Source organism: Eucyclogobius newberryi, unplaced genomic scaffold, assembly GCF_026437365.1.
Source record: "Eucyclogobius newberryi isolate DKJ021-1_F unplaced genomic scaffold, fEucNew1.0.hap1 SCAF_4, whole genome shotgun sequence".
Classification (NCBI taxonomy): domain Eukaryota; kingdom Metazoa; phylum Chordata; class Actinopteri; order Gobiiformes; family Gobiidae; genus Eucyclogobius; species Eucyclogobius newberryi.
The window spans coordinates 42,536,775-42,551,643 of NW_027316056.1; the positions used below are offsets into that span (position 1 = coordinate 42,536,775).

At 50.9% G+C, this 14,869-nt stretch overlaps 1 protein-coding gene across 1 annotated transcript in view; it reads right to left on the reverse strand.

Moving 5' to 3' along the window:
• The window catches only part of LOC140377869 (nidogen-1-like), a 59,623-nt gene extending 50,405 nt beyond the window's left edge, over positions 1 to 9,218 (reverse strand). Inside the window, exon 1 of the mRNA XM_072463474.1 lies at positions 8,803 to 9,218. Coding sequence (XP_072319575.1) covers positions 8,803 to 8,997 — 195 coding nt within the window. The 5' untranslated portion in view covers positions 8,998 to 9,218. The remainder of the gene's footprint in view (positions 1 to 8,802) is intronic.
• Positions 9,219 to 14,869: the final 5,651 nt, after the last annotated feature.

Consider the following 14,869-nt stretch of genomic DNA (forward strand, 5'->3'; position numbering starts at 1 on the left):
AGGACACAGGAGGTCAATGATCCACTTTGTTGTCGTGTCCTCTGACCTCTGACCTCCGGCCGCGTGTCTTGGACACACGGGTGAAGAGAGGGGCGGAGCTGTAGAGCACCACCTGGTGGTGAGTTGGATCCACTGGTGGAGGAGGACTATTGGTCGGCCCCAAAGAAATTCTGACGTGATGGGAAGCAGTGCTTCACCAACACCGTTTACAGTGCGGGTGGAGACCTGCTGACCTCGACTGGGGATGTTGTCGGACGGTGGAAGGACTTTGAGGACCTCCTTAATCCTCAGTGGCTCCTCAGTGGCTCCTCAGTGGCTCCGGGATGAGATCCTGAGGACCTAAAGTCTCTGGATGTTGTAGGACTGTCTTGGCTGACATGTCTCTGCAACAGGGCGTGGCGTTCGGGGACCGTGCCTCTGGACTGGCAGACCGGGGTGGTGGTCCCTCTGTTCAGGAAGGGGGACCGGAGGGTGTGTTCCAACTACAGAGGGATCACACTCCTCAGCCTCCCGGGTAAGGTCTATTCCAGGTCCTGGAGGAGAATCCGACCGATAAAACCTCAGATTCAGGATGAGCAGGTTTAGGTCCTGGTGGTGGAACTGAACCAGCTCTAGACCCTCCATCGGGTGCTCCAGGGTTCATGGGAGTTTGCACAGTCACATGTGATTTGTGGATCTGGAGAAGGCTTTCCACCGTGTCCCTCGGGGTGTCCTTTGGGGTCAGAGGGTGTGGTCAGGGGTCAGAGGGTGTGGTCAGGGGTCAGAGTGTGTCCGGTTTGGGGACCACAGGATCTCATCTCTGCTGTTGACAGACGATGTTGTTGGGATGAGAATCAGCTCCAAATCAGAGGTCATGGTTCTCAACCGGAAAAAGGTTGAGAAGGACCTGGTGGGTGGGGGTCCTTGTCCTCTCCAGGTGGGTGGAGGTCCTTGTCCTCTCCAGGTGGGTGGAGGTCCTTGTCCTCTCCAGGTGGGTGGGGGTCCTTGTCCTCTCCAGGTGGGTGGGGGTCCTTGTCCTCTCCAGGTGGGTGGGGGTCCTTGTCCTCTCCAGGTGGGTGGAGGTCCTTGTCCTCTCCAGGTGGGTGGAGTCCTTGTCCTCTCCAGGTGGGTGGGGGTCCTTGTCCTCTCCAGGTGGGTGGAGGTCCTTGTCCTCTCCAGGTGGTTGGAGTCCTTGTCCTCTCCAGGTGGGTGGGGGTCCTTGTCCTCTCCAGGTGGGTGGGGGTCCTTGTCCTCTCCAGGTGGGTGGAGTCCTTGTCCTCTCCAGGTGAGTGGAGTCCTTGTCCTCTCCAGGTGGGTGGAGTCCTTGTCCTCTCCAGGTGAGTGGAGTCCTTGTCCTCTCCAGGTGGGTGGAGTCCTTGTCCTCTCCAGGTGGGTGGGGGTCCTTGTCCTCTCCAGGTGGGTGGAGTCCTTGTCCTCTCCAGGTGAGTGGAGTCCTTGTCCTCTCCAGGTGGGTGGAGTCCTTGTCCTCTCCAGGTGAGTGGAGTCCTTGTCCTCTCCAGGTGGGTGGAGTCCTTGTCCTCTCCAGGTGGGTGGGGTCCTTGTCCTCTCCAGGTGAGTGGAGTCCTTGTCCTCTCCAGGTGGGTGGAGTCCTTGTCCTCTCCAGGTGAGTGGAGTCCTTGTCCTCTCCAGGTGGGTGGAGTCCTTGTCCTCTCCAGGTGAGTGGAGTCCTTGTCCTCTCCAGGTGGGTGGAGTCCTTGTCCTCTCCAGGTGGGTGGAGTCCTTGTCCTCTCCAGGTGAGTGGAGTCCTTGTCCTCTCCAGGTGGGTGGAGTCCTTGTCCTCTCCAGGTGGGTGGGGTCCTTGTCCTCTCCAGGTGAGTGGAGTCCTTGTCCTCTCCAGGTGGGTGGAGTCCTTGTCCTCTCCAGGTGAGTGGAGTCCTTGTCCTCTCCAGGTGGGTGGAGTCCTTGTCCTCTCCAGGTGAGTGGAGTCCTTGTCCTCTCCAGGTGGGTGGAGTCCTTGTCCTCTCCAGGTGGGTGGAGTCCTTGTCCTCTCCAGGTGGGTGGAGTCCTTGTCCTCTCCAGGTGAGTGGAGTCCTTGTCCTCTCCAGGTGGGTGGAGTCCTTGTCCTCTCCAGGTGGGTGGAGTCCTTGTCCTCTCCAGGTGGGTGGAGTCCTTGTCCTCTCCAGGTGGGTGGAGTCCTTGTCCTCTCCAGGTGGGTGGAGTCCTTGTCCTCTCCAGGTGAGTGGAGTCCTTGTCCTCTCCAGGTGGGTGGAGTCCTTGTCCTCTCCAGGTGGGTGGGGTCCTTGTCCTCTCCAGGTGAGTGGAGTCCTTGTCCTCTCCAGGTGGGTGGAGTCCTTGTCCTCTCCAGGTGGGTGGAGTCCTTGTCCTCTCCAGGTGAGTGGAGTCCTTGTCCTCTCCAGGTGGGTGGAGTCCTTGCCCCAAGTGGAGGAGTTCAAGTATGTCGGGGTCTTGATGGAGCGTGTGATTGACAGTTGGATCTGTTGTGATGAAGAAGGAGCTGAGTCCAAAGACAAAGCTCTGGATTTATGGGTCACTCTACGTTCTGACCTCACCTATGGTCATGAGCTTTAATGACCCAAAGGACAAGATCACAGATACAAGCGGTTGAAATAAGTGTCCTCTGCCGGGTGGCTGGGCGCTCCCTTAGAGACAGGGGGAGGAGCTCAGTCACACGGGGGGAGCTCGGAGTAGAGCAGCTGCTCCTCCCTGGGGAGGAGTTCCGGGCATGTCCCACCGGGAAGAGGCCCCGGGGACGACCCAGGACACACTGGAGGGACTATGTCTCTCTGTGTCCTGGGAACGCCTCGGGAGGAGCTGGAGGAAGTGTCTGGGGAGAAGGAAGTTTGGGAGTCCCTGCTCAGACTGCTGCCCCCGCGACCCGGGACAAGAAGAAGAAGATGGACGAGTCTAGTTTTCATTTACAGAACTAAACCTGGAAAGATATAAACCAGGTCTGAACCGGGACTAAACCAGGTCTAAACCAGGTCTAAACCAGGTCTAAACCAGGACTAAACCAGGACTAAACCAGGTCTAAACCAGGTCTAAACCAGGACTAAACCAGGTCTAAACCGGGACTAAACCAGGACTAAACCAGGTCTAAACCAGGTCTAAACCAGGACTAAACCAGGTCTAAACCAGGTCTAAACCAGGACTAAACCAGGTCTAAACCAGGACTAAACCAGGTCTAAACCGGGACTAAACCAGGACTAAACCAGGTCTAAACCAGGACTAAACCAGGACTAAACCAGGTCTAAACCAGGTCTAAACCAGGACTAAACCAGGACTAAACCAGGACTAAACCAGGTCTAAACCAGGTCTAAACCAGGACTAAACCAGGTCTAAACCAGGTCTAAACCAGGTCTAAACCAGGTCTAAACCGGGACTAAACCAGGTCTAAACCAGGTCTAAACCAGGTCTAAACCAGGTCTAAACCGGGACTAAACCAGGTCTAAACCAGGTCTAAACCAGGTCTAAACCAGGACTAAACCGGGTCTAAACCAGGTCTAAACCAGGACTAAACCAGGTCTAAACCAGGTCTAAACCGGGACTAAACCAGGTCTAAACCAGGTCTAAACCAGGTCTAAACCAGGACTAAACCAGGTCTAAACCAGGTCTAAACCGGGACTAAACCAGGACTAAACCAGGACTAAACCAGGTCTAAACCAGGTCTAAACCAGGACTAAACCAGGACTAAACCAGGTCTAAACCAGGTCTAAACCAGGACTAAACCAGCTCTAAACCGGGACTAAACCGGGTCTAAACCAGGTCTAAACCAGGTCTAAACCAGGTCTAAACCGGGACTAAACCAGGACTAAACCAGGACTAAACCAGGTCTAAACCAGGTCTAAACCAGGACTAAACCAGGACTAAACCAGGTCTAAACCAGGACTAAACCAGGTCTAAACCGGGACTAAACCGGGTCTAAACCAGGTCTAAACCAGGTCTAAACCAGGTCTAAACCGGGACTAAACCAGGTCTAAACCAGGACTAAACCAGGTCTAAACCGGGACTAAACCAGGACTAAACCAGGTCTAAACCAGGTCTAAACCAGGTCTAAACCAGGTCTAAACCAGGTCTAAACCGGGACTAAACCAGGTCTAAACCGGGACTAAACCGGGTCTAAACCAGGTCTAAACCAGGTCTAAACCAGGTCTAAACCGGGACTAAACCAGGACTAAACCAGGACTAAACCAGGTCTAAACCAGGTCTAAACCAGGACTAAACCAGGACTAAACCAGGTCTAAACCAGGTCTAAACCAGGACTAAACCAGGTCTAAACCGGGACTAAACCGGGTCTAAACCAGGTCTAAACCAGGTCTAAACCAGGTCTAAACCAGGACTAAACCAGGACTAAACCAGGTCTGAACCGGGACTAAACCAGGACTAAACCAGGACTAAACCAGGTCTAAACCGGGACCACAGTTTGGTCAGAGGAATCTGAGGCGTGGCTCTGAGTCTCACACGTTCTGATCTTGACCAGATGTTTCTCCTGCTGAGACTCCACAGGAACTGGACCTGCAGTGCGGCCGCTCCCATTACGCACATGACCCGCAGTGGGAGGGGCATCAGGTGCTCCGAGGGGCCTCGGCCCACTAACCCACCGCACACGCTCAGATCCACCGCACACGCTCAGATCCACTGCACACGCTCAGATCCACCGCACACGCTCAGATCCACCGCACACGCTCAGATCCACCGCACACGCTCAGATCCACCGCACACGCTCAGATCCACTGCACACGCTCAGATCCACCGCACACGCTCAGATCCACAGAGCCTTTCTGCTCAGGACACCCATGATCAGACCCTGTGCACTGGGACTCAAGAGTCATCTTCTCTGCAGGGGCCCCACACAGAGGCCCCGGGGCCCTCGCTCAGACAGACACTGTTTACTCTAATTATCCTCATCTAAGACCGGAAACAAGTCCAGAGTCCGGACTCTGCGGGGCCTGGTTTAGTCCTGGTTTAGTCCTGGTTTAGTCCTAGTTTAGACCTGGTTTAGTCCTGGTTTAGACCTGGTTTAGTCCTGGTCTAGTCCTGGTTTAGTCCTGGTTTAGTCCTGGTTTAGTCCTGGTTTAGTCCTGGTTTAGTCCTGGTTTAGACCTGGTTTAGACCTGGTTTAATCCTGGTTTAGTCCTGGTTTAGTCCTGGTTTAGTCCTGGTTTAGTCCTGGTTTAGACCTGGTTTAGACCTGGTTTAGACCTGGTTTAGTCCTGGTTTAGACCTGGTTTAGACCTGGTTTAGACCTGGTTTAGACCTGGTTTAGTCCTGGTTTAGACCTGGTTTAGACCTGGTTTAGACCTGGTTTAGACCTGGTTTAGTCCTGGTTTAGACCTGGTTTAGACCTGGTTTAGACCTGGTTTAGACCTGGTTTAGACCTGGTTTAGACCTGGTTTAGTCCTGGTTTAGACCTGGTTTAGACCTGGTTTAGACCTGGTTTAGTCCTGGTTTAGACCTGGTTTAGACCTGGTTTAGACCTGGTTTAGTCCTGGTTTAGACCTGGTTTAGACCTGGTTTAGACCTGGTTTAGTCCTGGTTTAGACCTGGTCTAAACCAGGACTAAACCAGGATCTGCTCCAAACGTCTCTTAACTTCTGTTTCCATCTTTCATTGTTGCAGTTGCTCATCTAATGACGTCATGACCAGTTTAGTGCAACATTGATTTATTTAAAGTTCCAGATGAATAAACAAACACACAAACACAATCACACAAACACACAATCACACAAACACACAAACACACAATCACACAATCACACAATCACACAAACACACAAACACACAAACACACAAACACACAATCACACAAACACACAAACACACAAACACACAATCACACAAACACACAAACACACAAACACACAAACACACAATCACACAAACACACAATCACACAATCACACAAACACACAAACACACAAACACACAAACACACAATCACACAATCACACAAACACACAAACACACAAACACACAAACACACAATCACACAATCACACAATCACACAAACACACAAACACACAATCACACAATCACACAAACACACAAACACACAATCACACAAACACACAAACACACAATCACACAAACACACAAACACACAATCACACAAACACACAAACACACAATCACACAAACACACAAACACACAAACACACAAACACACAATCACACAATCACACAATCACACAATCACACAATCACACAATCACACAAACACACAATCACACAAACACACAATCACACAATCACACAATCACACAAACACACAAACACACAAACACACAATCACACAAACACACAAACACACAATCACACAATCACACAATCACACAAACACACAAACACACAAACACACAAACACACAAACACACAATCACACAATCACACAAACACACAAACACACAAACACACAATCACACAAACACACAATCACACAATCACACAAACACACAAACACACAATCACACAATCACACAAACACACAAACACACAAACACACAATCACACAAACACACAAACACACAAACACACAATCACACAAACACACAAACACACAAACACACAATCACACAATCACACAAACACACAATCACACAAACACACAAACACACAAACACACAAACACACAATCACACAAACACACAAACACACAAACACACAATCACACAAACACACAATCACACAATCACACAATCACACAATCACACAATCACACAATCACACAAACACACAATCACACAATCACACAATCACACAAACACACAATCACACAAACACACAAACACACAAACACACAATCACACAAACACACAAACACACAAACACACAATCACACAAACACACAATCACACAATCACACAAACACACAAACACACAAACACACAAACACACAATCACACAAACACACAAACACACAAACACACAATCACACAAACACACAAACACACAAACACACAAACACACAAACACACAAACACACAATCACACAATCACACAATCACACAAACACACAAACACACAAACACACAATCACACAATCACACAAACACACAATCACACAAACACACAAACACACAAACACACAATCACACAAACACACAAACACACAAACACACAAACACACAAACACACAAACACACAATCACACAATCACACAATCACACAAACACACAAACACACAAACACACAATCACACAATCACACAAACACACAATCACACAAACACACAAACACACAAACACACAATCACACAAACACACAAACACACAAACACACAATCACACAATCACACAATCACACAAACACACAATCACACAATCACACAAACACACAAACACACAATCACACAATCACACAAACACACAAACACACAAACACACAAACACACAATCACACAATCACACAAACACACAATCACACAATCACACAATCACACAAACACACAATCACACAAACACACAAACACACAATCACACAAACACACAATCACACAAACACACAAACACACAAACACACAAACACACAAACACACAAACACACAATCACACAAACACACAATCACACAATCACACAAACACACAAACACACAATCACACAATCACACAAACACACAAACACACAAACACACAAACACACAATCACACAAACACACAAACACACAAACACACAATCACACAAACACACAAACACACAAACACACAATCACACAATCACACAAACACACAATCACACAAACACACAAACACACAAACACACAAACACACAATCACACAAACACACAAACACACAAACACACAATCACACAAACACACAATCACACAATCACACAATCACACAATCACACAATCACACAAACACACAATCACACAAACACACAATCACACAAACACACAAACACACAATCACACAAACACACAATCACACAAACACACAAACACACAAACACACAAACACACAAACACACAAACACACAATCACACAAACACACAAACACACAATCACACAAACACACAATCACACAAACACACAAACACACAAACACACAAACACACAAACACACAATCACACAAACACACAAACACACAATCACACAAACACACAAACACACAATCACACAAACACACAAACACACAAACACACAATCACACAATCACACAAACACACAATCACACAAACACACAAACACACAAACACACAAACACACAATCACACAAACACACAATCACACAATCACACAAACACACAAACACACAAACACACAAACACACAAACACACAATCACACAAACACACAAACACACAAACACACAATCACACAAACACACAAACACACAAACACACAAACACACAATCACACAATCACACAAACACACAAACACACAATCACACAAACACACAAACACACAATCACACAAACACACAAACACACAAACACACAAACACACAATCACACAAACACACAAACACACAATCACACAATCACACAAACACACAAACACACAAACACACAAACACACAATCACACAATCACACAAACACACAATCACACAATCACACAAACACACAATCACACAAACACACAATCACACAATCACACAAACACACAAACACACAATCACACAAACACACAAACACACAATCACACAATCACACAATCACACAAACACACAAACACACAAACACACAATCACACAAACACACAAACACACAATCACACAATCACACAAACACACAATCACACAATCACACAAACACACAAACACACAATCACACAATCACACAAACACACAAACACACAAACACACAAACACACAAACACACAATCACACAACAGCGCCTCACGTGGATGTGGCTGAAGGCTCCGCTGAAGAACCGGAGCTCCGGGTCCACGGCGAGCTCCGCGGAAGAGTCTGACCCGGGAGAGAGCGTCGCATCCCCGGCGTCCTCTCCGAACGGGAACAGGTCCCGGAGCTCCAGAGCCCGGGCCCCGGAGAGCACGGCCCCGCAGAGGAGCAGCAGGAGCGGACACGGCTCCATCAGAAGCTCCGGAGCAAAGAGCGGCTCTTCTGTCACAGTGAAGCCGCGAGAGGCGAGAGCAGAGCGGCCAGAGAGAGCGAGAGCGGCCGGGGACTGGAGCTGGAGCCCGGAGAGGAGCCGGGAGAAGGGCAGGGGCCGCTCAGGGGGAGGAGCAGGGGCCCGGAGCAGGGGCCCGGGGCCTCGAGGACACCGCTGAAGGGCCAGTTTATCACGCTGCTTCTGTCGCAGGGGACACAAGGTCAGTTTAATCAAATAAAGAGAGATAAAAGGGTCAGTTTGACATGAAAACAGATGAACTGCAGGAAATGAACCGCAACTCTAAAGATAAGTCAAGTCTATGTCCACAGTTTGTGTCCACAGGGGTCAGTTTGTGTCCACAGGAACTCAGGACCCCCGAAATACCTCTTTGACTGTCCCCACAAAGACCACAAGGGGGCGAAACACCTCTTTGACTGTCCCCACAAAGACCATATGGGGGCGACACACCTCTTTGACTGTCCCCACAAAGACCACAAGGGGGTGACACACCTCTTTGTCTGTCCCCACAAAGACCACAAGGGGGCGACACACCTCTTTGTCTGTCCCCACAAAGACCACAAGGGGGTGACACACCTCTTTGACTGTCCCCACAAAGACCACAAGGGGGCGACACACCTCTTTGACTGTCCCCACAAAGACCATATGGGGGCGACACACCTCTTTGACTGTCCCCACAAAGACCACAAGGGGGTGACACACCTCTTTGTCTGTCCCCACAAAGACCACAAGGGGGTGACACACCTCTTTGACTGTCCCCATTAAGACCACAAGGGGGCGAAACACCTCTTTGTCTGTCCCCACAAAGACCACAAGGGGGCGAAACACCTCTTTGACTGTCCCCACAAAGACCATATGGGGGCGACACACCTCTTTGACTGTCCCCACAAAGACCACAAGGGGGTGACACACCTCTTTGTCTGTCCCCACAAAGACCACAAGGGGGCGACACACCTCTTTGTCTGTCCCCACAAAGACCACAAGGGGGTGACACACCTCTTTGACTGTCCCCATTAAGACCACAAGGGGGCGAAACACCTCTTTGTCTGTCCCCACAAAGACCACAAGGGGGCGAAACACCTCTTTGACTGTCCCCACAAAGACCATATGGGGGCGACACACCTCTTTGACTGTCCCCACAAAGACCACAAGGGGGTGACACACCTCTTTGTCTGTCCCCACAAAGACCACAAGGGGGCGACACACCTCTTTGTCTGTCCCCACAAAGACCACAAGGGGGTGACACACCTCTTTGACTGTCCCCACAAAGACCACAAGGGGGCGACACACCTCTTTGTCTGTCCCCACAAAAACCACAAGGGGGCGACACACCTCTTTGTCTGTCCACACAAAGACCACAAGGGGGCGACACACCTCTTTGTCTGTCCCCTCAAAGACCACAAGGGGGCGACACACCTCTTTGTCTGTCCACACAAAGACCACAAGGGGGCGACACACCTCTTTGTCTGTCCCCACAAAGACCACAAGGGGGTGACACACCTCTTTGTCTGTCCCCATTAAGACCACAAGGGGGCGACACACCTCTTTGACTGTCCCCACAAAGACCACAAGGGGGTGTCACACCTCTTTGACTGTCCCCATAAAGACCACAAGGGGGCGACACACCTCTTTGTCTGTCCCCACAAAGACCACAAGGGGGCGAAACACCTCTTTAACTCTCCCCACAAAGATCACAAGGGGGCGAAACACCTCTTTGACTGTCCCCACAAAGACCATATGGGGGCGACACACCTCTTTGACTGTCCCCACAAAGACCACAAGGGGGCGACACACCTCTTTGACTGTCCCCACAAAGACCATATGGGGGCGACACACCTCTTTGACTGTCCCCACAAAGACCACAAGAGGGCGACACACCTCTTTGACTGTCCCCACAAAGACCACAAGTGGGCGACACACCTCTTTGACTGTCCTCACTTTGACTGTCCCCACAAAGACCACAAGGGGGCGACACACCTCTTTGACTGTCCCCACAAAGACCACAAGGGGGCGACACACCTCTTTGACTGTCCCCACAAAGACCACAAGGGGGTGACACACCTCTTTGACTGTCCCCACAAAGACCATATGGGGGGTGACACACCTCTTTGACTGTCCCCACAAAGACCACAAGGGGGCGACACACCTCTTTGACTGTCCCCACAAAGACCACAAGGGGGCGACACACCTCTTTGACTGTCCCCACAAAGACCACAAGGGGGCGACACACCTCTTTGACTGTCCCCACAAAGACCACAAGGGGGCGACACACCTCTTTGACTGTCCCCACAAAGACCACAAGGGGATGACACACCTCTTTGACTGTCCCCACAAGGACCACAAGGGGGTGACACACCTCTTTGTCTGTCCCCACAAAGACCACAAGGGGGCGACACACCTCTTTGTCTGTCCCCACAAAGACCACAAGGGGGCGACACACCTCTTTGACTGTCCCCACAAAGACCATATGGGGGCGACACACCTCTTTGACTGTCCCCACAAAGACCACAAGGGGGTGACACACCTCTTTGTCTGTCCCCACAAAGACCACAAGGGGGTGACACACCTCTTTGACTGTCCCCATTAAGACCACAAGGGGGCGAAACACCTCTTTGTCTGTCCCCACAAAGACCACAAGGGGGCGAAACACCTCTTTGACTGTCCCCACAAAGACCATATGGGGGCGACACACCTCTTTGACTGTCCCCACAAAGACCACAAGGGGGTGACACACCTCTTTGTCTGTCCCCACAAAGACCACAAGGGGGCGACACACCTCTTTGTCTGTCCCCACAAAGACCACAAGGGGGTGACACACCTCTTTGACTGTCCCCATTAAGACCACAAGGGGGCGAAACACCTCTTTGTCTGTCCCCACAAAGACCACAAGGGGGCGAAACACCTCTTTGACTGTCCCCACAAAGACCATATGGGGGCGACACACCTCTTTGACTGTCCCCACAAAGACCACAAGGGGGTGACACACCTCTTTGTCTGTCCCCACAAAGACCACAAGGGGGCGACACACCTCTTTGTCTGTCCCCACAAAGACCACAAGGGGGTGACACACCTCTTTGACTGTCCCCACAAAGACCACAAGGGGGCGACACACCTCTTTGTCTGTCCCCACAAAAACCACAAGGGGGCGACACACCTCTTTGTCTGTCCACACAAAGACCACAAGGGGGCGACACACCTCTTTGTCTGTCCCCTCAAAGACCACAAGGGGGCGACACACCTCTTTGTCTGTCCACACAAAGACCACAAGGGGGCGACACACCTCTTTGTCTGTCCCCACAAAGACCACAAGGGGGTGACACACCTCTTTGTCTGTCCCCATTAAGACCACAAGGGGGCGACACACCTCTTTGACTGTCCCCACAAAGACCACAAGGGGGTGTCACACCTCTTTGACTGTCCCCATAAAGACCACAAGGGGGCGACACACCTCTTTGTCTGTCCCCACAAAGACCACAAGGGGGCGACACACCTCTTTGACTGTCCCCACAAAGACCACAAGTGGGCGACACACCTCTTTGACTGTCCTCACTTTGACTGTCCCCACAAAGACCACAAGGGGGCGACACACCTCTTTGACTGTCCCCACAAAGACCACAAGGGGGCGACACACCTCTTTGACTGTCCCCACAAAGACCACAAGGGGGTGACACACCTCTTTGACTGTCCCCACAAAGACCATATGGGGGGTGACACACCTCTTTGACTGTCCCCACAAAGACCACAAGGGGGCGACACACCTCTTTGACTGTCCCCACAAAGACCACAAGGGGGCGACACACCTCTTTGACTGTCCCCACAAAGACCACAAGGGGGCGACACACCTCTTTGACTGTCCCCACAAAGACCACAAGGGGGCGACACACCTCTTTGACTGTCCCCACAAAGACCACAAGGGGATGACACACCTCTTTGACTGTCCCCACAAGGACCACAAGGGGGCGACACACCTCTTTGTCTGTCCCCACAAAGACCACAAGGGGGTGACACACCTCTTTGTCTGTCCCCATTAAGACCACAAGGGGGCGACACACCTCTTTGACTGTCCCCACAAAGACCACAAGGGGGTGTCACACCTCTTTGACTGTCCCCATAAAGACCACAAGGGGGCGACACACCTCTTTGTCTGTCCCCACAAAGACCACAAGGGGGCGACACACCTCTTGACTGTCCCCACAAAGACCACAAGGTGGCTACACCTCTACTCTTTGACTGTCCCCACAAAGACCACAAGGGGCGACACACCTCTTTGACTGTCCCCACAAAGACCACAAGGGGCGACACACCTCTTTGACTGTCCCACAAAGACCACAAGGGGGACACACCTCTTGACTGTCCCCACAAAGACCACTAGGGGGCGACACACCTCTTTGACTGTCCCCACAAAGACCACAAGGGGGCGACACACCTCTTTGACTGTCCCCACAAAGACCACAAGGGGGCGACACACCTCTTTGACTGTCCCCACAAAGACCACAAGGGGGCGACACACCTCTTTGACTGTCCCCACAAAGACCACAAGGGGATGACACACCTCTTTGACTGTCCCCACAAGGACCACAAGGGGGTGACACACCTCTTTGACTGTCCCCACAAAGACAATATGGGGGTGACACACCTCTTTGACTGTCCCCACAAAGACCACAAGGGGGTGACACACCTCTTTGACTGTCCCCACAAAGACCATATGGGGGTGACACACCTCTTTGAATGTCCCCACAAAGACCACAAGGGGGTGACACACCTCTTTGACTGTCCCCACAAGGACCACAAGGGGGTGACACACCTCTTTGACTGTCCCCACAAAGACCATATGGGGGTGACACACCTCTTTGACTGTCCCCACAAAGACCACAAGGGGGCGACACACCTCTTTGACTGTCCCCACAAAGACCACAAGGGGGTGACACACCTCTTTGACTGTCCCCACAAAGACCATATGGGGGTGACACACCTCTTTGACTGTCCCCACAAAGACCACAAGGGGGCGACACACCTCTTTGACTGTCCCCACAAAGACCACAAGGGGGCGACACACCTCTTTGACTGTCCCCACAAAGACCACAAGGGGGTGACACACCTCTTTGACTGTCCCCACAAAGACCATATGGGGGTGACACACCTCTTTGACTGTCCCCACAAAGACCACAAGGGGGCGACACACCTCTTTGACTGTCCCCACAAAGACCACAAGGGGGCGACACACCTCTTTGACTGTCCCCACAAAGACCACAAGGGGGTGACACACCTCTTTGACTGTCCCCACAAAGACCATATGGGGGTGACACACCTCTTTGACTGTCCCCACAAGGACCACAAGGGGGTGACACACCTCTTTGACTGTCCCCACAAAGACCATATGGGGGTGACACACCTCTTTGACTGTCCCCACAAAGACCACAAGGGGGCGACACACCTCTTTGACTGTCCCACTTATCTTTGATGAACAATGATGCTAAACTCATATTCTGTGTGAAACGTCACGGACAAAATCCTTTTATATTTCATACAGATAATCCACAGGTCAAAAGGTCAAAAGCTCTGTTAGAACACACTCTGGAACCACAGGCAGATTTAACTGTATCAGGGGTGTTAGCGCCCCCTGCCTGTTGCTCCGGGTAACGCACAAAACACATCCATATGGAGAAAGAGAAATGACATCAAACAAACACCATCAGACAAACACTATCAAACAAACACCATCAGACAAACACCATCAGACAAACACCATCAGACAAACACCATCAGACAAACACCATCAGACAAACACTATCAGACAAACACCATCAGACAAGACAAACACCATCAGACAAACACC